The sequence below is a fragment of the Haliaeetus albicilla genome, chromosome 4 (genome assembly GCF_947461875.1).
Source record: "Haliaeetus albicilla chromosome 4, bHalAlb1.1, whole genome shotgun sequence".
NCBI lineage: Eukaryota > Metazoa > Chordata > Aves > Accipitriformes > Accipitridae > Haliaeetus > Haliaeetus albicilla.
This window is the reverse complement of record NC_091486.1, coordinates 43,447,436-43,469,634: the sequence shown is the minus strand read 5'-3', so window position 1 is coordinate 43,469,634 and position 22,199 is coordinate 43,447,436. Positions and strand designations below refer to the sequence as shown.

Here is a 22,199-nt window from a genome sequence, read left to right as displayed (position 1 = left end):
TGCTGACTTCAGTGGGATTTGGCACACACACTAAGGATGTGCAGTGTGCTCTGCTGAATCAGAACAGGCTAGCAAATGACTACCAAGAACTTGATTTGTATGTTGCATGCACACAGAAGCCTAGAAAAAGCTCTGGAAAATTGGTTTACATGGTCTTTTCCCACCTGTTGTTCTGAAAAAGGCAGATGTATGTTTTCTTGTCTACAATTGTCAGGGTTTTTTGGATTTCAGTCATTAAATGAATGGGTTAAGTCAACATTTTCAACCAAATTAGTGTGGATGACTCAGCTCAAAGCCAGCTGGCTGGTCTTGTTTAGGTTTGCCAGCTGCAAGCTGGACTTGTTTGAACCCTTGAGTTTGAACTCTGCTAGGTTCCCACTGAGCTAATAACCTGTATTACTGTGGTACTGATGCAATCCCCTTTCAAGGGGGGGGGGGAGGAGCTCTCTGCATCTGTTCAAAACAAAGACTTTGTGCTTTGACTTTGGCAATGCTTTTCCTCTCTGTATTTCACAAGCTGTCCTAGGATGTGCAGACCTGAGCTAAGCTTGTGCTCCTGTGAATCTCTGTTTGCTCTGAAGATGCTGCTGGTGGGCTTCTCCTATGACTGCTTGGGTTTGCAACTGATGATGAGCAGCTTTTCTGCTCTATACAATTGAGTTTCACATGTGGCTTATGTTTGCAGTACAGCAAAATGTTTCCTTAAGTTTCTTATTCCCCAGGTTAAATCTGCGCATGTATGTTTGTGAAGCGTGAGGCAGGCTGGATGTTACAGTTAGTGATTGAAATGGAATCACATTGAATGCAGGTAGAGTATAGGGAAGTATTGGGCTCTCTCTGTCTAGAGAAGTGTGTGTGTGCATGATTCTACACACAATACACAGATCATCTGTGATACCATATTTAGACTTTAAATATACTGTAGGTATGGAGGAGCACAGGATGTCTGTAGTGACTTAATTTAAGCACTTTTCACTCCTCTGTGCTTTTTACCAGTTAAAGATGCTTTTGTTTTCTTTTGAAATTTCTGGTTGCCACTCTTATTCAGGCACAGGTGTGTCTCGTCATATCTATATGTACACGGCACACTTCTACACATGTATGCACCTATAATACAGCACTTGCCTGTATCAGTAAATATTGGTGTGCATGTATATACACACATGTAATACTGTAAAGTTGGTGTTCATCTATTAGGGAGCACAACCATAGGGATACCACTGACAACCAAAGAGATTCTGATTCTAGACATCACACCTTGTGGAGAAAGCCTCCTTTTCCACCTGATCCCCTGTTCTTAGCAAATGTGATTAGCTGTATTTCTTACTACATCCTCACCTGAAAGGTGAATAGGTTTCTAAGGATCAGCAGTTCCTCAACTTAAAAGGCTCCCTAAAACCAGCGGTTATTTAAATCAACATCAGTAAATGACTGAACACAATGAAGTTTTAAGAGATGGGGTCAGGGAGACTGGCTGGTTCTTGTAGCACGTGCTTTTTCCTTGAAGGTGGAAGAAGTAAGAAAGGGAAAGGAACTCACAAGTTTCCCCTACCTGAGTATGAGTGCTGCAGCTAGAAAGGTCATTTCCCAGAGCAGCGTGCCTGGCTGGGAGCTAGTCTCTGCAACGTGTCTGAAGCTGCAGTCCACTTGAACTGCAGCTGGAAACCTTGCAGCAATGCAACATGCTTCTGTCCCTGCGGGACTGACAGGAAGTTTTTGGAAATCAGCACTCCCCAAATGAAAATAACTCATGTCTTGTGCCATGCCTGCTGGCTGGGGAGGTGTCCTTGGACTGGGGGAGCTGTTGGGCCACACTCATCTCCTGGAAGTGCACGGATGCACCCTACAGGAAACTTAACTTGACGTCCCACATGATTTGGCTGAACAAAGTGATCTCTGCCCTTTCCGTACTTATTTATATTTTTAGTTGACTGCATAATCTGGCCCTCTACAAAGTCCCTTCAGGAGGTCACACAGCTGAAATAATAGCTAATGAATTTTTAAAAATGATTTGGGAGTTATTAAATACTTTCTTCTTCCTTTCCTTCCCTCCCCTCAGTCCCTCTTTGGCAAAGGCTCCTGGGTTATTCCACCAGAGCACTTTCCCTTCCAGTGCAGGGCATGCTGCAAAAGCAACCTAATGTGTATGAAGGAAGAACCTGCACTCATCTCTAAGTATTTGCATGCTGCCCCCACACTAGGTAGGGCTGGAATAAGAAATTATTTCAAATAAGAAATATGGCTGAAGCGTGCCATATCACAGGAGTGCCAGAGACTAAGGGGAACTGTTGGCATTGCTTGTCCTTTCAGAGATGTCCTTGTTCTGCTCCCATTGCCTCACTTGGCTGTTTCATCTCTGGTTACGGGATGGTCTTAAATCCAGGGGATGGGGTTCTTGGACTTTTCCGGTATTAAAACATCCAAACTATTCCCTTCTATGCTCCATTAATGAAAGAAGCTGAGTTTATTCCTTTCAGTGGAGCCATGCCTGGTTACACAAGCTAGGCTCTGACTGCAGAAATTGGTGGTTTGTACCTGTTCTGGGGGAAATCTGCTCCACTCTTCCATATCTGCAAAGATCTTCCCATGTGTGTGGGCTGTGGATGAGATGCTTAGCTTTTGGGGGCTCACTGCCTGGCCAGGGGGTCACCTCTGATGAGACCCAGCCAAGTCACCTTGTTGGCTGAGGATTGCTCCTAGGCACAAGAGAGCCAAGGTAATGCCTGTGCGCTGCCTTTCCGGCAAAGGGAGCTGTGGTCTAGTTCAGGGACCAGAAATGTCTGTGGAGATGGCCTGGGCTAATGCAGTAGCAGGACATGTAAGGGCTGTTCTGAACTGGCTTGTGTCTTCTGGACTTCAGCTGTATACTTCAAATATAAAAATGTTGCTTTATCCCTACTTATATTGGTCTTGTATGTTATGGATTTAAGTTTTTCCAAGAGATTCAAAGAGCAACTAAATGATAAAGAATCTCAGACAGGAACATAGGCTGGCATTCTCAAAAGGATCAAGGAAACTTAGTACCTTTAAAAAAAAAAAAAAAATCTCAGCTCTGGAGTGGCCCTAAATCTCTTTGGCCTCACCTCTCAGCTCCAGTCTGTTCATTGGACCTTGTCACTTCCCTAATAACAGATCAGAGGAAAGTAGTCTTGGCTGTTTGAAGGCCAAGTTCAGTGTGATGCTCTGGTGGGGAGTGGGCACTTGCACAAAGCGAGGGTGAAATAGTTTTATCATGCTTCAACTCAATGGTGTTTGACCATGTTAATCATGATCAGACAAAACAGCCTGGCTCCTTGCTGGGTGGGGAGCTGTGAAACCATCAGGGTGAGTTTTGACCTACCCCAGATTTGGTAGTAGATAAGAGCTGGGGACCTACTGCTCCCATTGGAGAGCTGGTGGGGGCTTCAGCTCAACTTTGGGTTAAGGTTGGGACCAGGGTGGGAGAGAAAGTGGGGATACTTTCCTAGTATCCTGCAACCAGTCTCCGGGAACCCTGTTTACGTCGTTCTTCCTTCCCTGTTTTTTGTACCCCTGGAGGATGTGTAGGTGTGAAAAGGGTGTTGCTGTCTCCAGGGAGTCTTTCTGCCTCCAGCCTGTCTCTTGACCTTGATGCTCATGGCAGGTCTGGCTGCTCTCTCTTCATCCCAGTCACCGTGCCTGCAACTTCCATGTGGTGCAGTGCCGTGGTCTGCACAGCAAAGTGGAGATCCCCACTGTGAACAGGCTCCTCATGTTAGGGTGATGCCTTGTCAGTCTTAGCCTCCCTTTCTGATAAATCCCAGCTTAAGCTGCTCATTCTGCCTGTTGCTTCTTCCTCAGCCTCTGAGGCCCTTAGCTTCCTCTGCTTCTGGTCTGCTCCTCTTTCCTCCCCCTCAACTCCCTTTGCTCCATTTATGTTTTGCACCATCACTTGCCTCTGCTGAAATGAGAGCATGGGAGATGATCCCAGCTCTTGGTTCTGATTTCCTCAGCTTTGTGTTGTGCCTTCTCCCAGTTCTGGGCTCCCTGCTGTCTGTCAGGCTCAACTCAATACCAGCAAAGGATAGGCAGATGTATGTGAGCACACGTGCTCCTGGCAGCTCTCTATATCACTGATCACACTTCTTGAGGCTCCTCCTCGCAAAAGGCTTCAAAAGCAGCACGAAATTCTCCTCCCATGTAATCAGTGTGAGTTTGTCCTGCCTTGGAGGAAGCTGATGCTTAAATCCCCTCTACTCCCCTCCCAGCACCAGGCATCATCTCTTACAGTTACATTGCAAAAAGGTGCATCCTCCCAAGGTCTCGTCCTACTTCTCAGGAGGGGCTGCAGCATTGAGGAGAATCCTGCAGTTTTGTGGCTATCTGTAGCAAGCAAATGCCAGTGTGTTAGGATCTACAGCAAAGGGGAAAAAAGGAATAGATGAAGGCACAGAAACACATCTGAAAATGTCCACAATTTGGGAACACTGCTGGCTGAACACCTGTAATGCAAAAATCTTGATGTTTTCTGCTTTCCTTTCTTCACCAGAAACCTCTCTTGCTGTTGTGGTGTCTAGCTTTAGCCCTGCTTTATTGGTATTTTATTAATGTCCCATGTAATTTTTTAATGATGCTATTAACAGAGCAAGTAATGTCTTATTTAACGAATTAATATAGTATTTTAAATAGGCTATGTTTCTAGTCTTTGGACTTTAGGTGGAAAAGCTTGAACACATGATCTTTGAAGAGTTCAAAACTAGCAAAAAGAGCTTGAAGTATGGTTTCTGAAATCCTGTCTCGGTTCCTGTCTGATGTGGGGCCTGGCAGCTGCCTGGGAATGGGGAGGAACCAGGGGCACAGGCTGTTCAAAGCTGCAGAAACACAAGAGGGCTTTCACAGCAAGGTGGAGAGAAATGCTCCAGGCATCAGTGTGATTTTTAACAAAGGAATTCAGTCTTGGATTCAACAGCAGTTGTCACTCTTGTACACATGGAAGTGAGGAGGGTTGCATCCCTGATCTAGGAAGTCAGAGGAGAAAATTAGTCCAAGAGATGTTTGGGTCTGGGTTATTATCCATCAGCACTATGCAGGCAGTTCTGTGTCTGCCCTGAGTTTTACATCTGTGGGCTGACCATAATGGTGACTTTTTTTTTAAATGCATCCCCATCTCTGCAAAATCTCTGATGGTTTGTGGACCACAGCAGTGCTGATTTAAAGCATGCCTAAATATTTAAGGAAAGTCTGATTTATGCTGTAAATGCTTGCTCATCAGTTTTCCTTTTAATCATTGCAACTGTTGGGACTCTAAAGCCCCCTTGGCTCCCCTGGTCACTTTGCATGGCTTTTTAGCAATTCTACTTTAATTGGAGACCTTGGGATGGCTCTGGCCCAAGTGAACTCCTCAAGATCCTTGTGCAGTATTCTCCTGGTGGTACCCTGAGATCAGCAGATGCTGGCCTTTCTCTCAACTCCCACTCAGTGCCTCAAATCCCAGGGAAAGCTCTCCTTCCGCTGCTACACCCTGCGCTTTGAAGACAAAAATGATTCAACAAGATCTTGGGGGCTTGTATGGTTCAGCTGCCTTCAAAAATTCGCAGGGGTTTCCAAAGCTGAGATAAGGACACCTCCATGCACAGACTGCTCAGTGTCTTCAGTGCCAGCCCTCTGCAGAGCTTCCTCAACATTGCATGCATACTCTGCCTGCTTAGTAAGACTTGTCTGCCTGTGGTAAAGCTAATTCTCCCATCTATGCTCTGGTCTACCTGTACGCTATGCCTGTTTGCAATTATGCACTGAGCTCTTCCTGAGTTACACAGCTGAGATGTCCTGTGCCTTCAGCCTGGTGCTTCTAGCCCCAAAAAGCAGCAACAAAACCGCCTGTGGATAAATAATTTGGGATTATAATGGACATGTTGAGCCTGTGCAACTCCAAGGAGTGTCTGGGTGCAAACCACTCTCCTGCACAAAGTGGGTGCTGGTGCCTGTTGAACCAGAGTCTTACTACTGGCTTCGGCAGGAGCAGGCTTTGGGCTGTATTTTCTTTTTTCCCTGTGCCACGGCTGTGCGGCCTCCTGCCGCTTGTTTGGAAAGTTGTTGCTCGCCTTTGCCGCATTGTGCTGCCTGGAGCAGTTCCCGGAGAGCAGCACAGTCTGCTCTCTTCGTTATCTGCTCCGCTAATGCATGTGCCTGCCTCTTTGCCTTTCATGTCTGCTGCTTTTTCTCCCCCCCCTTCCCCATCTTTAGGTCACTTGTTTTGGGTCACTTTTTTTCTTGGTACTAACTCCACTGCAGGGTTTTCCAGACTTGTTGCTTTTCTGACTCTGGAGGGTTGTTTTGTTGGCCAGAATACAAAAGGTTAAACAGTTTGGAGAACTTTATTTACTGCTGAGGTAGGTTTCTAAATCAACAGTAGGTCGTGTAATGGAGTGACTCACAGAGCTGCTTAACCTTTTTCCTTCCTTTTTGTCTCTCTCCAAATCTGAAGCACACATCTGCAATTTAGATCGCTGAAATAAGAAGCTGTGAAATGCAAATAAATTGCTGTAGATAGGCTGCTCAGCCTGGCCCCGGTGCAGAGCCAGTTTCCATTTGGCAGCAGTCAGATCCCTCTGGGATGCGAAAAGCACCTAAAAATACAGGGTACCAGGAGGATGTTCTGCTCTGTGAGGGGACAACCAGCAAGGAGGATGCACTGGCTGGGAGGCACAGGGCTGGGCAGAGAAAAACCAGTCTGGTTGCATGTCTCTACAGGCACTTTTTGTAGGAAGGTCCTATCTCCTGTGGAGGTTACAAGGTGGGCAGGCAGCAGGCACTCAGAGGTAAAGTATTAGCATTCGCTTTTCAGAGGGAAAACTGCGGCACCATCCATCAACCAAAAGTGCATGGGCAAGTTGGGTCTGAATGAGGAGTAGATTCAGCCTGGCCCCTTCATATAGGGCACAGTGGAGATGAGTGTCCCCAGGGTGGGCTATGAGTGCAAGGAGAGCAAAGCTGCTGGCCCCATTGCATCAAATGGCATGGGATAACAAAAGAGCTGCTGTCCTTACAATTAGCCCTGAGGCTCTGGTATAAACTGCCCTAACGAGGGACCTTGGCTAGCTGGCCAGAGCAGAGCCAGCCCCAACACCCCATAGCACTCGGGGTGCAGGTGTGCACATTCCCCACGAAAAGCAGCAGTGTGACATGGGCTGGAGGTGAACAGAGCAGATGGGAGCAAGTGTGGGGGCTCCTTCATCAACCATCTTCTCTGCAGAGGCTCCCACTTTGCTGTCCTGCAAAACACCCTGTTTCCCAGCAGCCAAGTGTATGGTTATAGACCCTCCCCTCCTTTTTCCCCAGCAGCAAAGCAAGGGTGAGACATCTCCACTCCCAAACTGCAACCAAAACCCCACACTTCTGTTCAGCAGCTCTTGGTGATTCTCTTCTAAGAAATTTATGAAACGGCCATATTTTGGGGTTTGTCCCTCTCATGTTCCTAACCTAGTATCTTGATTATGATCCTGAAAGCTCTCCTGTGCTGTTTTCAGGTATCTCATCTTAAAATGCAGATTTTGAGCAGGGGCTGCTAGGCAAACTGGCTCTGCTGGGGCACAGCTGGGTCTAGCCCTGTGGGTACAGCACCTCAGTGGGGCTCAGATTGTTAGTGTGCACCCCAACCTTTACGTTTTAAAGGAGTTCAGTTCCTCAGGGAAGGGTAGATGCTTTCTGGTAGACCCGTGGGTACCAGCAGCTGGCAGTGATGCTCATTGTATCCCATGCCTGCACCGTGTTTGCTGAGGTGCTGGTAGAAACGGGCTGCATCCTGGCAGGGGTTTGTCATGCTGGTACAACCTCATCGATTTAGTTGCTATTATGTGTTACAAGTTGTGATGTAAAAAAAAAAAAATTGCTTATTCAGGGTGCAACCTGCTGTTCCTGGCTGCCAGCCCACGAGATTTTTTTGCAGTCACGTACAGGGTATTTGTATCCACCATGCTGCAGGGTGGCATGCCGTGGTTGCAGGATTAGGGCCTCCCTGCAAGGAGGCCTGGAAGGCTTGGGAGAAGTTTTTTCCTGTGTTTAGACCACAAATTACTTTGCTCTTGAAGTCTACCAAATCTATGAGGTTTTCACTAATGAAAGGACTGCACTGCATGACCGGCTTGGAATAATCTTTTAAAATTTTGGTTGTTTATTGAAGTGGCTATTGATAAAGGAATGGAGCAAACCTGTACTTGTTTTGTTTGGAGCTAATCTAAAATCTTCTATTAAGATGAGGACAGTACAGCTTTAATCATATACATAGAAAAACACACCAGAGAAAGTAATGAGATTTTTTTTAAAACACAGTTATTCTATATAGAAAGAGTACGTTGACAACTGTCTGAGCATCAGCTGGTTGATGTGCATGAAAAAGGTTATTTCCAAGAATCTGAGCTACAGCACTTGCAGCTTAGCTTGTCTGTGCCTGCTGCATGGATCTGCCAAACGCTTTTGATCAGAAACTGCTGCACAGTGTCAGTGAATACTGCTCATCATCAATGTCAGTGAATACTGAATGCCCCTTGCAAGGCAAAACGTTTCACCTTGAATTACATGGCTGGCAAAGCAGCAGGCAGCTGCGTCTGCAATGTGGTGGAAGTGCCTCTGATGCCATTTGGTGTTCTGACTCTACATTAAAGAACCTGGGAGACTATTGTTCTCATGATCACTGTTGTGGGATGTGCTCAGTGCAAAATGTGGGTCTTCCTTGGTTTGTGCAGTGAGGCAGCTCCTGGCTGCTCCCAGATATGCTGTGTGCTTCCTGTTAGACATACATGAGATGTGCCCCTTGGATGCAACCTCAAACTCACCTTACTCTTTAGTATAGTGTATCCTGCCCTCTAGTGCCAGATGATGCTGAGTCAGCAAGAGCCAAAGGAGCAAGCTGTGCTGTGCTCCTGTGACCTTCCACCTTTTTCATCAAGCAGGTCTCTGAACCTGGGGAAACTGCTAATTATGGGGCTGCTAGGTTAGGCAGAGCTGCTAAATATGTTTGTGCATCATCAGGATGTTTGTGCAACAGTTTGGGGACTGGGTACCTCAGCATGGCTTTGGAGCAATCACAGTTCCTTGGAAGTATCTTTTGGAGATGTTTTCAAGAAAAATGAATTTTGTGATAGAAATAGGAATACCTGTGGCAGGCTATGTGAAAGAAGGCTTTGGAGGTCAGAAGGTTGTTTCACTGAGGAGCTTAAAAATAGATCTTGAAGCCTGGGGAGTGCTTGGTCGTCATGTAGGGGACAGATAGAGCAGGGATAACACCTGGAAAGAGGTCTCTTGCTTTTCTCCAAAAAAAAGTAAGAATAATTTTCTGTTGAAAAAGAAATCTGAGAGCCTTTCATTTTGTTACCCACTCTGCTGGGAGGGGAGCAGAGGTTTCCCCCAGCCATTGCCTGGGACTCACAGGAATGCTCCCAGTGGGTATCTGCTGTGAGCCAGGCACAGCCCATCGGTGCCCTCAAAGCTCCTCCATGCTCATCGCATCTCTTTCCCTCCTACTGATGTCACCCTTCCCTCCTGCTATTTTTTAGGACCCCACCAGGCAAAAGCTTGAAGATTTGCAATGCAAGGACACAGGCTGTCGTGGGCTGGTCCTGGCTGCAGAGCTGTGCGTGCCTCCAGCTGGGCAGGATCGGACCCACCGGGGGTTTTGCACAATTTCCTGGGTTATTTCAAGCTGTTGGGGGAGGTCCAGCCATGGGAGTGCTGACGGGGCCATGAATGGGAGGGGCAGGCGGCTTTTTTGTACGCAGGCAAAGCTGCAGAAAACAGAAAAAACAGTTTTTTATAAACTACTCTCCTCCTTCCCTGTCCCCTCGTCTCTGATCAGAAACACTGGAGACTGGGGAAAGGGGAGGGGGAAGAAACCACAACACAAAACGCAAACCCTGAGAGGTCACCCATAGTTTTCCTCTGATGAACGGCAGAGTGTGAGTGCTGGCGTAGCTGTTAGGGTGGGTTTGTTTCTTTAAGGTGTCTCCCAGAGGGAGGATCAGCAAAATGCAATGTGGCAGCTATGGTAACTCCTCTTGGCTTTCAGCACAGCCCTTGCTGATCGCACAACTTGCTAGTGAAGAAGGTACAGCTGTCCAGGCCTTGGCAAGGAGTCCCATCCTCTGCTTGCTGCCAAATGCTGGGGTTTTTTTTATTTTTATTTCTTAGTTTCCTAAGAAAATGAAAATGGAAGGAACAGCCTCATCTGCCTCTCAGCCCCATCCGACGCCTCCTGGACCTGCTGGGGTAAAGCCTGAGGGTGCTACATCCCTATGTGATGCTGGGATGTTGGCAGCCAGGGAGGTGGAGAGCCCAAATTCGAGGGCTCCTGTCCTACTGTGAAATGCTGGGGCTGGGGGGTGACCAGGGTTAATGGCTGGGGTCCCAGCGGTGTCTGCAAAGGGCTGAGTGCTTGGGCTGGATCTGTGTTCAGGGCTGGTTTGTCTTTCCTGGTGTGGACATCCCCATGCCACGGCCAGCTCATGTGCACACCTGCAAGAAGTGAACCAGCTGGAACTGGTGAGCTTGCCTGGGGCAAAAGCCTTGCTGTGTGTTGCACCACTGGGCCAACAATTTTCCTGAGTCACCTCCCTGATTGTGCCATGGCTGTGGAGCTGCAGGCACCTCATCGGCTGTGTTTGCACCTACGAAGCACGGTGCAACAATTCAAAACTCTCCAGTGTCCCAAATAGTCCCAGCAACCAAATTCCCTACAAAGCTTTAGGCACTGAGTCCTGGCCTGGGCTCCCTGCAAGAGGTCCAGGAAGCTTTCCCCTCTTCCTCTCCCTCGTTGCATCCACCGTGGCTGTGTTGGCCCTTGCCTCCCAAAGCACGTTTGGGCTATAATGGCCTTGTCCCATGAAAAAAGACTGTGCTCAACTCCAGGACGTGACCGACACCACCCCATCCCCAGGAGCTTGCCCCGTGCATGCAGCCTACACTGCTGTGGGAATTCTGTATGGTCCCTATAGCTTGTCTGCACCAGGGGCTCCTGCCAGGCCCCAGGGACAAGTCAGCTGTGCCAACAACACAGGCAAACACCCTTTCCATGGGGAGGATGCAGTTTGCAAGACCTCTTTAACATGCAATGTTAAGACAGGCTCGTACTGGAGTTGCGCAGCACAGGGTGCAGCAGCTCGCACGGACAAGCTGCATGTTCGCATACAATGGGAAAGCTCGCATGGAATTGCTTTCCTGGGGTTCTCCAAGCTTCTTTGTCAGGCTGGGTCTGCTAGTGTGGTGTGGCACGGCAGAAACAACGAAAAAGCCCCTTGTTTTGAAGTATTTTGGCCGTACGTGCAATTTTAAGGATGTGACTGAAATGAAGAGCTGAAGGGCAGACTGGTCAGTGCGGTGGATGAGTAATGCAAGGGGGGACCCTGTGGACTGCCTATCTAGAAAGAGGTCTTGTAATTTAAAATAATGCAGATGTTGCTAGAGGTGTGTGAGAACTTGTGTAGTAGCATTTAAATGAAAGATTAAGAAAGAATGGCACTGGGGAACAAAAATACATCGCAACCGATTTGCACAGCTGGTGAAATTATGGCATTAGGAAACAGCGCCGAACGTGCTGTAAACAGGAGGTTTATTTTCCGTAGGAGCAGGGATGAGTGGGCAGATCTAAAACATACTCAGGACTTCTCATACCTGCTCAGGCATTATGTGGTACTTATAAAAACCTTTCTAACTGCAGCAGAAAATGAACCAATAATGATATGTTTGAGAACAGTAAACCAGTATCAAAAAATGTAAATATATTTGAAGACTGTTGCTTTTCAAGCCAGATATTTCTCTTTCATTCTGACATAATTCACAGCTAAGAAATAGCTACAATTTTCAAAGCCACGTCTTTTTCCCTTTGGCTCCTCAACCACTTTAAAATATGTACTTTTTGCCACCCACCAAGAAAGAAAGTATTGCCTGATTTACAAAATAACAGTGCTTACAAGTAAAATTTTCAAATTAACTCAGTCCTATTGAAAATTGACATGTTTTGAGCTCCGAATTCATGGCTGAAAATGCTACCCCGTATCCCCAGCCTTCTGGGCATGTGGCATTGGCTTGGGGGTACCTGTAATTATATTTTGGGGGTGACAGGATCTTTTTGTGGTACTCTCCACTACTAATTTCCCTGGCATGAATGCATAAACCAGTGGTGAGTTACTCCTTTGCGCACATTAAGTTATCGCAGGATGTATTGATCAATAGGTTGTGCAGCTTTAAAATTTCTGTGGCAATTGCTGGAAAGGGATTCTCTGATCTCCCTTGCTCTTGAGGCACAAACTGTGGCTTGAATGGTTCAAAACCCAGTACTCTGAACCACCTCTCTGCATCAAAACCCAAGTGCAAGCTCACCATGTCTCTACGGAGAAGGTGGTGAGAAAGCAGATGCTCAGCCACGCTCCCGTTCCCCTGCAACAGCGAACATTTCAGACCCATACGGTATAAAAGAAAGATTATTTAATGCTGGTAATAACAGGACTCTCTGAAAGCCCTTCTCATGGCAAAGGATGAAAAACATCTCGCAAAATATCTGGTTGTTCAGTGCATAAAATCCCACTGAGCTGGAAGAGAGCTTTGAATGGAGAGATTGCAGGGTCGTGCCTGAAGCATCGTGCTTGCGATTAGAGGCAGGAAAAAGGACTCAGTGATATTAGAAATTTCCTGAGGTCATCAGGCAAAATAATTTTTTTTTTAACAGATGCAGAATAGCCATCTCATCTAATGCATGAAAATACACATTAACATGTCTGCATAGATTTTTTTTTTTTTTTTTCCTTAAGACAATATTATCTCATCTGGCCTGCTTTTATCACGTAGTTTTATGCCTCGGTATCTTACTGGGAAGTTTCTGTGGTGGTAATTCCCTGATACTCCCAGAGGCACTGCCATAGCTGAAAACTCCCTGGTTCTGTGCAGATGCTCTGGCATGGGCTTAATTCCTGCCACCCGCCCCACACCATGGCAGCCGCCGATGCCTCGTGTGCCACAGCCTGCTGGGCAAGCTTGCCTGTGCATTTCGGGGGGGGAAAAAGACTTAAGCTCCCAAGAGTTGGCAAAAGGAACCTGTGCGGTGCAACTTAGTGTGTATGTGGCATGGAGGTGGTGCTGGGCATCCCGGTGGGAAGCGTGCAAGAGGGATGAGGAGGCAGTTGCTCAGTTTTGACACATGAAAAAGCTATTTTCCCCATCCTAACTCCTTTGATTAACAGTTTGATTGTGCCCCAGATGCTTTTCTCCTGGGAGCCCTGCTGTGCCTGTAGTGACGCTGATATGAGGGGGTATTGCTCATATCCAACAATGTGCTCCTGAGGAGGACGGCATCCCACTCTGCCCCTGCGCTTGGGGTGGGTAGCATCGCCAAGCACCCATGGATGCTGGAGCTTCTCCTGCACCATGCCGTGCGCGCAGCTCAGCCTGTGGCATCACTTTCCCCCAGGGTCTTTGCTCTGAACACCCAGGGAGGAGCTTATAACTTTTTCTTAAAAGGGCAGAGCTTATATAAGTGCTATTATAGATATTTCGTCCTTGGCAGAGGCGCATGGCAGGCGCAGTGGGATGGGGCTGTTTAGATATTGAAAGGAAAGTGGTGAAATGCAGAGGGCCGGCAACACCGTTTCATTGCTGGTCCTCTGTATTTCACCGCTTTGCTTTCAACAATTAAAATGCCATTTCATTGCTTCTCTGTCCTGAGCACCTTCATGGTGGGTTTTTTGTGCTGTGGGGTGAGCATGGTCCCGACAGCATCCGTGGGGTGATGACACAGGGCTATCGGGGTGCTGCAGTGCTCCCCAGGCGTGCTTTCTGCAGAGGGGTTAAAGTCCGCTCTTGTTCTTAACTGAAGATAAACAGCCCTATTACAAATGGCAAACTGTATGTTGGGAAGCATAGGCCTGTTTGCCTTTTTCCTGAGTCTGCCCTTATTTTTTGTTGGTGTTTTTATTAACATCCCCATGTTTTTTCTGAGCTTCCCGTCCCAGCCAGGAATTTCTTCTAATGAGCCATATTACACAGTGAGATTTCACCATGGTGCATGTGAAACATGCCATAAGGGTCAGTCTTAAATATGCATGCTTGTGGCTGTGCAAGATCCCTCTGGCAGATTAATTTCATTAAGGAGCTTGCTGTTGGGGACACTGGATGTGGATCTGCCGGGGAATCCCCCAGCCATGGAAAATGCTGCTTTCTGCATGAAAGCTTCTCCCTGGCTCCATCCAACCCTACTGAATTTTACCAAGCTGGATCAGCTGGTTTTTGTTTTTTTGTTTTTTTGCCTTTTTTTTTTTTTTGACAGGAGCCTCAGTACAGCCATGATTCCCCCACCCTTAGCTGAGCAGTTAGGTTTATTTACATTTAAGCACAATCATATTATTTTTAAAGGAGGCCTGAACAGCTTAAACTGAAGGCATAATCACATAAATTACTGCATGAGGATTTTTGGTGGCTAAATTAATCCAAAACCTAATTCATACATTTTAAAGCGTGCATTTGGCAGGTCTAATATCTCTTAAGGAAATGGATAAAGTTGCTTCTTGCGGGTGGCAGTTAACAAGGCAAAACTATCTTATTAGGAATTCAATTAAAGCTAGTACAGGCTTACTGGACCTCTTCCAGTAAATATATATCAAGCTGAACCAGTAGACATCTGTCTTCCCCCCCACTTTTTGTTTTCCAAGCTTAAAGGTTAAAAGATGGAGAGGAGAAGATGGGGGGAAGAGGAGGGACTATAGCTCACTTCTAGCTCACCATACAGTTCAGGGCACAAGGGTTATTTTCTTTTTGATGTCTGATTGCTGCCGCAAGCTGAGCAAGACTGGGTCTGCCTAACTCCCATCCCTGGCTGAAATGCAAAAGCCAAAAAAAAAAAAAAAAAAAAAAAAAATCCCAAATCTCGTGAAGGCTCGCAAATGAAGCCCCTGGGGTAGGTCTGGAGGTGCCCCGCTGCTTCCTTTCTGGGGGGAGCCCAGCGCGGGCAGGATGAAAGCCTGCGCATTGACAAACGCCCACTGGTTGCTGGTTTGGGAAAGTTTCTGGGCTGCCTCTCCTGGGTTCCAGTTCAGAGGATTAGATCAAAACGCCCTTTGCACCCAAAAGACTCAGACCCTGGGGAGGTCGGTCCAGAGAGATCAGGGATCTAATGGCCTCTTTGAAACCCTCTGCTAGCGATGGGGGTCAACAGTTGTTGTTGCTTATTTAACATTTTTATGAGTGGTACCGAAAGCCTCCCTGTCCCATTTGCATCCTCCTCCACCAAGGTCCTTCTGTCTCCAGGTTCCTGATGTTGCTTCCTGTGATGTCATGCCTCATTTTTTGAGGAGAAAGGATGATTTTTTTTTTCCTCCCCTTCCCAATGGAAAACCCTCCTTACTGCTAAATGCCAAAAGCCTTGACCTCTAAGGGTGACAGATCGTGGAAAAAGTTCAAAGGGAGATCCTCTGTTTTACCAGTCAACCCACCCAAAAAAAGCCCTGCTTTAATGCAGGAGGAGAGGCACATCCCAAAGAGTTACCAGAGCCCCAATCCCCATCTTGCATGCCCGTCCACACGCACACAGAGAAAATATAAGCGCCAGCAGTGCCAGGGAGGTTGAGCACAGCCTAACAAAGAGCCCAGCTGAGGGTGTGCTTGCTGGACAAGAACCTCTTTGCTGCTTAACTGGCTCCCCTTGCTGGGAGAAGGACAAGGGCTTTGCAAAAGCTGGCCCTGATGGCACATTTGCTGTGCCCTGGCATGGGCTGCCTGGACCAGCTGCCATTGGCCGGGTCTGGTGTGGAAGTGGTTAAAGAGATGGGTATGAGGGTAAGGGCTGCCTTGCTTTGATTTATTGGCTGGCTGAGATAATTTACTTGTGTATGATTAGTTGTTGTTGCTGAGTGGTCATCTTCTACAACTACAAATCTAATTAAATGCTGGGGTGCCTAGAGTCTTTTTTTTTTTTTCTTTTCCCCTGGCAAATATTTCTACAGTTTTAATTCTTGAGAACTAATCATTAATTAGCACGAGGCTGCCAGTATCCAGCTGGAGGACTTCTTGTTTTTCCTCACTTCCAAATTTGCCTAAGAAGTAAATCATAATCAAAGGTGTATAGCACTTTCCAAGTCGCTTAGAGCAACCCACTGAGATGTCTGATGGGATCATCAGCTAGCAAGGAGCAGCAAGGTCGCTTGGAGCCAGCTGAGGATCTGGCCCAGTGCATTTTTCATGGCACAGCACTTGATTTTAATCAGCTTTTTTTTCCCCCCTTCCTAATCTTCTGCAAAGCCTGGGGGTGGGGGAGGAAGCTACCCAAAATGTGTGCTTTCCTCGACCAGCATCTGTAATTCCCTGATTACGTGTCGAGCTCGCTTTGTGCTTGGGGTTGTGGTGGCATTCCCTTACATGTTCATGGCCTCATCAAACTATTCCTATGGCTCTACAGCAAGACATAAATTCGGGAGATTTCAGGCTTGGAGATTTCAAAGTCATGCTGAACCACATGGAAATGATTCTCAGAGCTACAGCTATAAAAATAATTATATTGCTAGTGGGAAAGAGTGACAAGAAATGTCCCCAAAAGAGATTTCAGTGGTAGTTACAGGATCTGTCCTGGCTCTGTAAGAGGCTGCTGTGATCTCCAAGGCTAATTTATCACCGCTACCTATAACTCTATGAAATATGCCCCCAAAAGCACTGAAGGAAGGAACATGAAGGGAGGTTGCAAAGGAGAAGCATTGCAATCTTCCCCTTTGTTTTAATGAGAATGCCTCATATGCTTTTAAAATTACAGCTACTCTGTACAGATGACCAGTGTGAGGATGACTAATTTGGAGGCAAATTAGGTCTGCTTAGCTGAAATGTATGCCTTGACTGTTCCCTTAATGACCCTTCAATGCACATCCCTCCCGACAGGACTTTTACCGCAGCCCTGGCTCCAGCGGATTAAGTAATAACATGCTTTTGCTGCTCTTCTAAGCAGTCCTTCAGTTTTGATCCAACATTTTCCCTCCACCATGCATGTCTCTAACTCTTTATGATCAGCAATTAGTTTATATGCATCTAGCCCATGGCAGATTTGTCTTTTGCATGTCTCCTTCTCCGGAGCGTTTTCCTTGCACCCTCTCTTTGTAAAAGGTCTCTGAGCCTGAGCGTTTTCTGGCTGACTGCAATGTACTTGGTGTCTGCTGTGTAACAGATTTATTCTTTCCCAAGAAAAGACAGGAACATAAACAGAAGATCCAAAATGCATTTTGCTGGGCTTTTAAATGTACTAAGATGAACCCCCTCCCGCTACAAGCCTATTAATGTAAATACCAAACTTTACAATCCTTCCTGTCAAGGAAACGTATTTACATTTTTCTAAGGATGCGTATAGAAAAATAGGGCTTTGGGAACAAAAAGGGCTTAGTTCTAGTGTCACAACACCCCCAGTTGACTGTACTGCTCTCATGTACTATAGAATTAGGTTGTTCCCAGGGCCAGCAGAGATAACATCTGTTTGCTTCTTTAAGGACCAAATGAAATAAGATGCTAGCATTTTATACTGGAAACAGCCCTGGAAGTCTGAAGGGGCAATAGTAAGAGGGCTGCGTATCACACGCGCCCATTGCATGCGGCTTGCCCAGCACAAAAATGATGGGAAAGGTGGTATTAGGGCCAGTGCCAGCCCACGGGAGGAAAAGGGCTCATCCCAAGCCCTGCTGCAGCGAGTGGGAAGAAGGGGCTTGCTGGGACACTGGTCTTACTGGCACGGGGGTTAGGGCTACATTGTCCTTTACACTTTGCTGATGCTCCTGGCATCCTGGTTGGACAGGATTTTTCCTACTAAATGGAATATCAGGAAACATTTTCTTTTCTCCTGGATTTTTTTTTTTGCAGTTTATAGCATCTTCAACATTCTGAAGGAAAAAGAGAAAGGTGGCTCCAAGGGAAGGGGCACAGGTGCTGGGGATGTGGATGGATGGGGAGATTTGGGGGAGGAGGGCTTTGCTTCTCATGTCTGTTGAAACATCCTATTGCACTAATTGAAGTGCAAAGCTGTGCCTGTTTCTCTTGAAACTACCGGAGTAAGTTGTCTGTAATTACGTGGAACAGAACAGGAAAACCTCTCATGGCCAGAGGAGCGAGCAGCAGTGACCTGCTGGTGTTCACAAAGGCCAGGTGGCATTTTACCAGTTCCCAAGGCTCTGATTTTCTAATCAAAAAGCTCCTCTGATTTTTATGCAGCCAAAAGGGAATGACCGTTCCTCCAAGGAGAAAACCTTTCCTTGCCTATCTCTCCCCAAAACCCAGGGAAAAGGGAGGGCGGCCACAGCGATCCAGCCTGAACGGCACTCACCCCTTTGTGCTCACACAACATTTGCAGTGCTTGCTACTCCCTAGGAAAGGCAGGAGCTGGTCCCAAATTCAGATAGCTATTTCTTAAGGTTTGGGGGTTTTTTTGCCACCAAGACTGCACAGGCTGCTCCCGTTATGCATAAAAACTCCTCTGGTGGGGACAGACCCATGCAGAAGTCCATGTCACGCCATCCAGCTAAGTTTGCCCATTTTAGAAGGTTTCTCGAGGATCTTGTCACGTTTTTTGGGGTTTTTTTGCTGGCAGACATAATTTTTGTCGCCATAAACGATAGAATTTGACACCGCACCACACCAGGCCATTTGTCAACAACGTTTTCAACAGTTCAACCGCACGCGTGTACATGCACACACAGGCACAGAAAGGAGAGGCAAGGGGGAAAGTCCGGGGCCTCAGGGAAAGGTGGCCTTCCTCTATAAGGCATGCAAAGACAGAGCAAAGAGCCACCTCTAACCACCGGGCTGGAAGTCGCGTTACGGCAAAGACGCCAAATACCGATTCACTCTGCAGCAAACTGAAAACGCATTGGGGTTTGGCTCTACGTCATGGTTTTTCATGCAGTCCGAAATGTTACTCGCAATTTCTTTTGGGTAGGGACAATCTGAACATCTACATGTACAATCTGCCTCGTCAGAGCAATGCTAATAATAATTCAACTGACAGTGACTTTTAAATACGGTTTAAAAAAGCGGGTTTTGCTGCTAAAGTACTGTGTGATAGAGAGGAATGGTTGTATATTAGATAACAGTTTTAAAAACATCATTGACTAATGGCAGCACATCATTTGGGAAACAACAGAATAAATGCATTGTTCCATCCCAGCACTTTACTATTCAGCCAATCTAAACTGCTGAAGAAATACGTGTTCAGGACATTTTACATCTGTTTTTGACAAGAAGCCTGGGGTTTTGCGTGTGTGGGTTTTGGTTTGTTTTGTGGGTTTTTTTTTAAATCTATTTGCTGCAGTTTCTTTAGCTAGATTAGCATAGGAAAAGGCGCTCATATAAATGGGGGGTTTATCCTTTTAAAAAGCAACTCGACTTCAGCTTTTTGCAGTTGAAATTAGGGCATATGAGGCAAAAAATAGTAACACCAGCAATAGCAATAAAACCCACAACAGCAGTGTTACCTATTTAAACAAACCTAAACAACAGACAGTTTGTGCAATGGATAGAGTAACCAATTTTTTTAACAGGGTAATATTTTGGGGGCTCCCTGGAAGAGTGTGTGCAAACCTTCATTGCAGCACCGAAACGCAAACCGTTTCAGGATGGAAATGAAACATTTACTTGAAGTGGTTTCTAAAATGGTTTTAAGTCTGCATTTTACACCGCTAGTAAGTCCTGGTTGAACACTTGGCTTTTTCAAACAAGGTACTGCAGTTGCATCAAGGGTTTTTATAAACAGGCCGTTTATTGCTGCTAAAACAAAGATGGATTTGCGTCTTTAAAAAAGCCTGGCCAATGGGCTGGGATAAACTTTCTTTTTGTCTTTAAGGAGCTGATTCTCCACATGATGAAATTATTTCATTTTACATCACGCGCAATGTTACAAGGGGGGAGCAAATTTCCCTTTTGAGTGTTTGCTTGGCAAAATGGGTTCGCGGGCTCTGCTTTATGTACTGAGCCTCAGAGAGCGACCGGCCGTATGCAAACTCTGGCTGACACAACACAGAGCTGCTCTGCTTAATTAGCTTGAGATGAGGGTGTTATTAAGGGCACCCCTTTTTTTTTTTCTCCTTTCTTACTGTTTATTCCTCCCTCCATTAATATTACAAAGGCAACTTAAGAGGAAGTAGTTTTCTGCTAATGGAAAATGATGAGGAAGGGTTTAGTGATGAAAGTAAATAAGAAACTACATCTAACAGCAGCCTTTGCTTTACCGGCACTTTGGGGAAGGGAAACCGAACACATACGAAAATTTGGCAAAGTTTCTTCTATCTTTGTTTGCTTTTTATTGTGTGAGGGGGAAGGGGCACAGCCCAGGGTTGCAGCCGACATCTGCTGCTCGTTTCTTTTAAGAGAAATGCAACCTGGGGCGAACTCGTCGCTGAATCCCACTCAGGTCCTGTGGAACCCCTGGTGTCCCCCCAGCCGGGAGCGGATGCGGCCGCCCCGGGAGCCGATGGCTCGGCACCGGGTTTTTTGGGCGCAGCCACCCGTGGAGCGGGGCAGCAGCTGTTTTGGATCCCCTTGTCAGCCTGTTGTACTGATCGCCTTTTCCTCTTTTAAAACCCTTCCCTGAAGCAGCGCTTTCTGGCAAATCTCATGCAGCAATGCTTTCCCCCCATCCCTCATCAGGCAGCTTTCAATGCTGGTCCCCTCTCAGCTCCCCCATCCCCGCAGAGCAGAAACATGTTGATTTTTTTTTTTTTTTTTTTTTTAAATGGGGCATATCTCATTCTTGCCTGCCTGGAAGTCTCTTTTTTTTTTTTAATTTTTGCAGGCGTGGGGGAGCAGGAGGGGGCCAGACGCATCTACACTGCCCATCTCACCTCCGAGTCTGTGGCCCCAAACCCCGCACCCAGCAGCATCCCGGTGTCCCACCAAGCCGTGCCACCTCTCCCTGGGCAGGACCGAGCCCTGTGGCAAAGCTGGGTGGGTGGAGGGAGCTGTGGGCACCCCATCCTGCAGCCAGATGTATGCAGAGCATCATCCAGGAGAAGAGAAATCGGTACCTACCCCTTCAGCAGCTGGGCTCGCCTGGCCCAGGCGGTGGCTAGTGGGAGGCCGACATGGACCACGCTCCCTCCATCCTCCATACGGAGAAGGCATAACTCAGCCTCTCGTGAGCCACGTAACTGCAGCTCGTCATCTTACTGTCCATCTCGTCGCTTTGTAGCACCTGGTAGAGGAAGTCTATATACCGTGCTGCCAGCTTGAGGGTCTGGATTTTACTGAGTTTGTCAGAGGGCAAAGTGGGGATGATTTTCCTCAAGGCGGCAAAAGCTTCATTGAGCGACTGAGTCCTCTGCCTCTCTCTGACATTGGCCAGGATCCTCTGGCTCTGCAGTTCTTCATAAGATTGGGAGCTGGGACTGGACTTTTTCCCCCTCTTCCCTGGGTTGGGGCTGCCATCTTCGCTGGACTTCTTACTGTATCTTCTCTTCCTGCCAAATCTCTTTGGCTGCCTTTCCAGCTCCTCTTCACTGGTCCCCAAGCTATCCACAGGGGAAACAGGAGAACTGGAGCTTTCTTCCATGCTTTCTGCAAGAAGGGGAGGGGAAGAGACTTTCCCCCCCTCCTTATGTTATGTGAGTGTGTGTGTGTCTTAAATGTGCTTTAAATTCCTGAGACAGATCCTTTGGAAAAACAGGAGGGCTTTTTTTTTTTTTTTTTTTTTTTTTTTGCTGACCAAACGTTTTCCAGGTTGCTTGAAGGGCTCTTATTTCAAGGAGCGGGGTTGTGCAAAAAATTGAGGTCTTGGAGAGAGGAAGTTATTCTAACTTTTTGGAAACTTTAGCTGAGCTCAGTTGCTAAATAGTTGTCAGAAGTGAGGGAGGTGCGGGGCTCCCTTCTGATTGGCCGGCCAGGTCAGTGGGAGGAAAGCTTTTCCCCTGCTAAACTTTCACAGTTTTATGTTACACTTAACTAAAATCTTGGGAATGCACCTCAAATAAAAGATAGCTGACGACCACCCCCTGCCACCGCCACCCCCATAGATGCTGAATTTGCAGCACCTCTCTGGGGTAACCCCTCCCGCCAGGGTTTTTTGGGGTGCTGGTCCGCTTGCTGAGCGTTTGCAGGCTGCCTCCCAGCCCATGCTGCTGAGGGTCCCACTCCCAGCTCCAGAGCCAGCCTGCAGCGGTACCTTTCCCCAATCGGGCTGCAGGGTGTGCGAGCCCTTGCACACCCAAGAAGGTGCCCCATTTTTGCAGAACGGTGCCCTATTTTGC

General features: G+C 47.0%; 1 protein-coding gene across 1 annotated transcript in view; it reads right to left on the bottom strand.

The window, feature by feature from the left end:
• Positions 1 to 21,767, bottom strand: part of TWIST2 (twist family bHLH transcription factor 2) — a 37,794-nt gene extending 16,027 nt beyond the window's left edge. The window contains exon 1 of the mRNA XM_069782184.1: positions 20,986 to 21,767. Within this exon, the coding sequence (XP_069638285.1) occupies positions 21,023 to 21,505 (483 nt within the window). The 5' untranslated portion in view covers positions 21,506 to 21,767 and the 3' untranslated portion in view covers positions 20,986 to 21,022. The remainder of the gene's footprint in view (positions 1 to 20,985) is intronic.
• Positions 21,768 to 22,199: the final 432 nt, after the last annotated feature.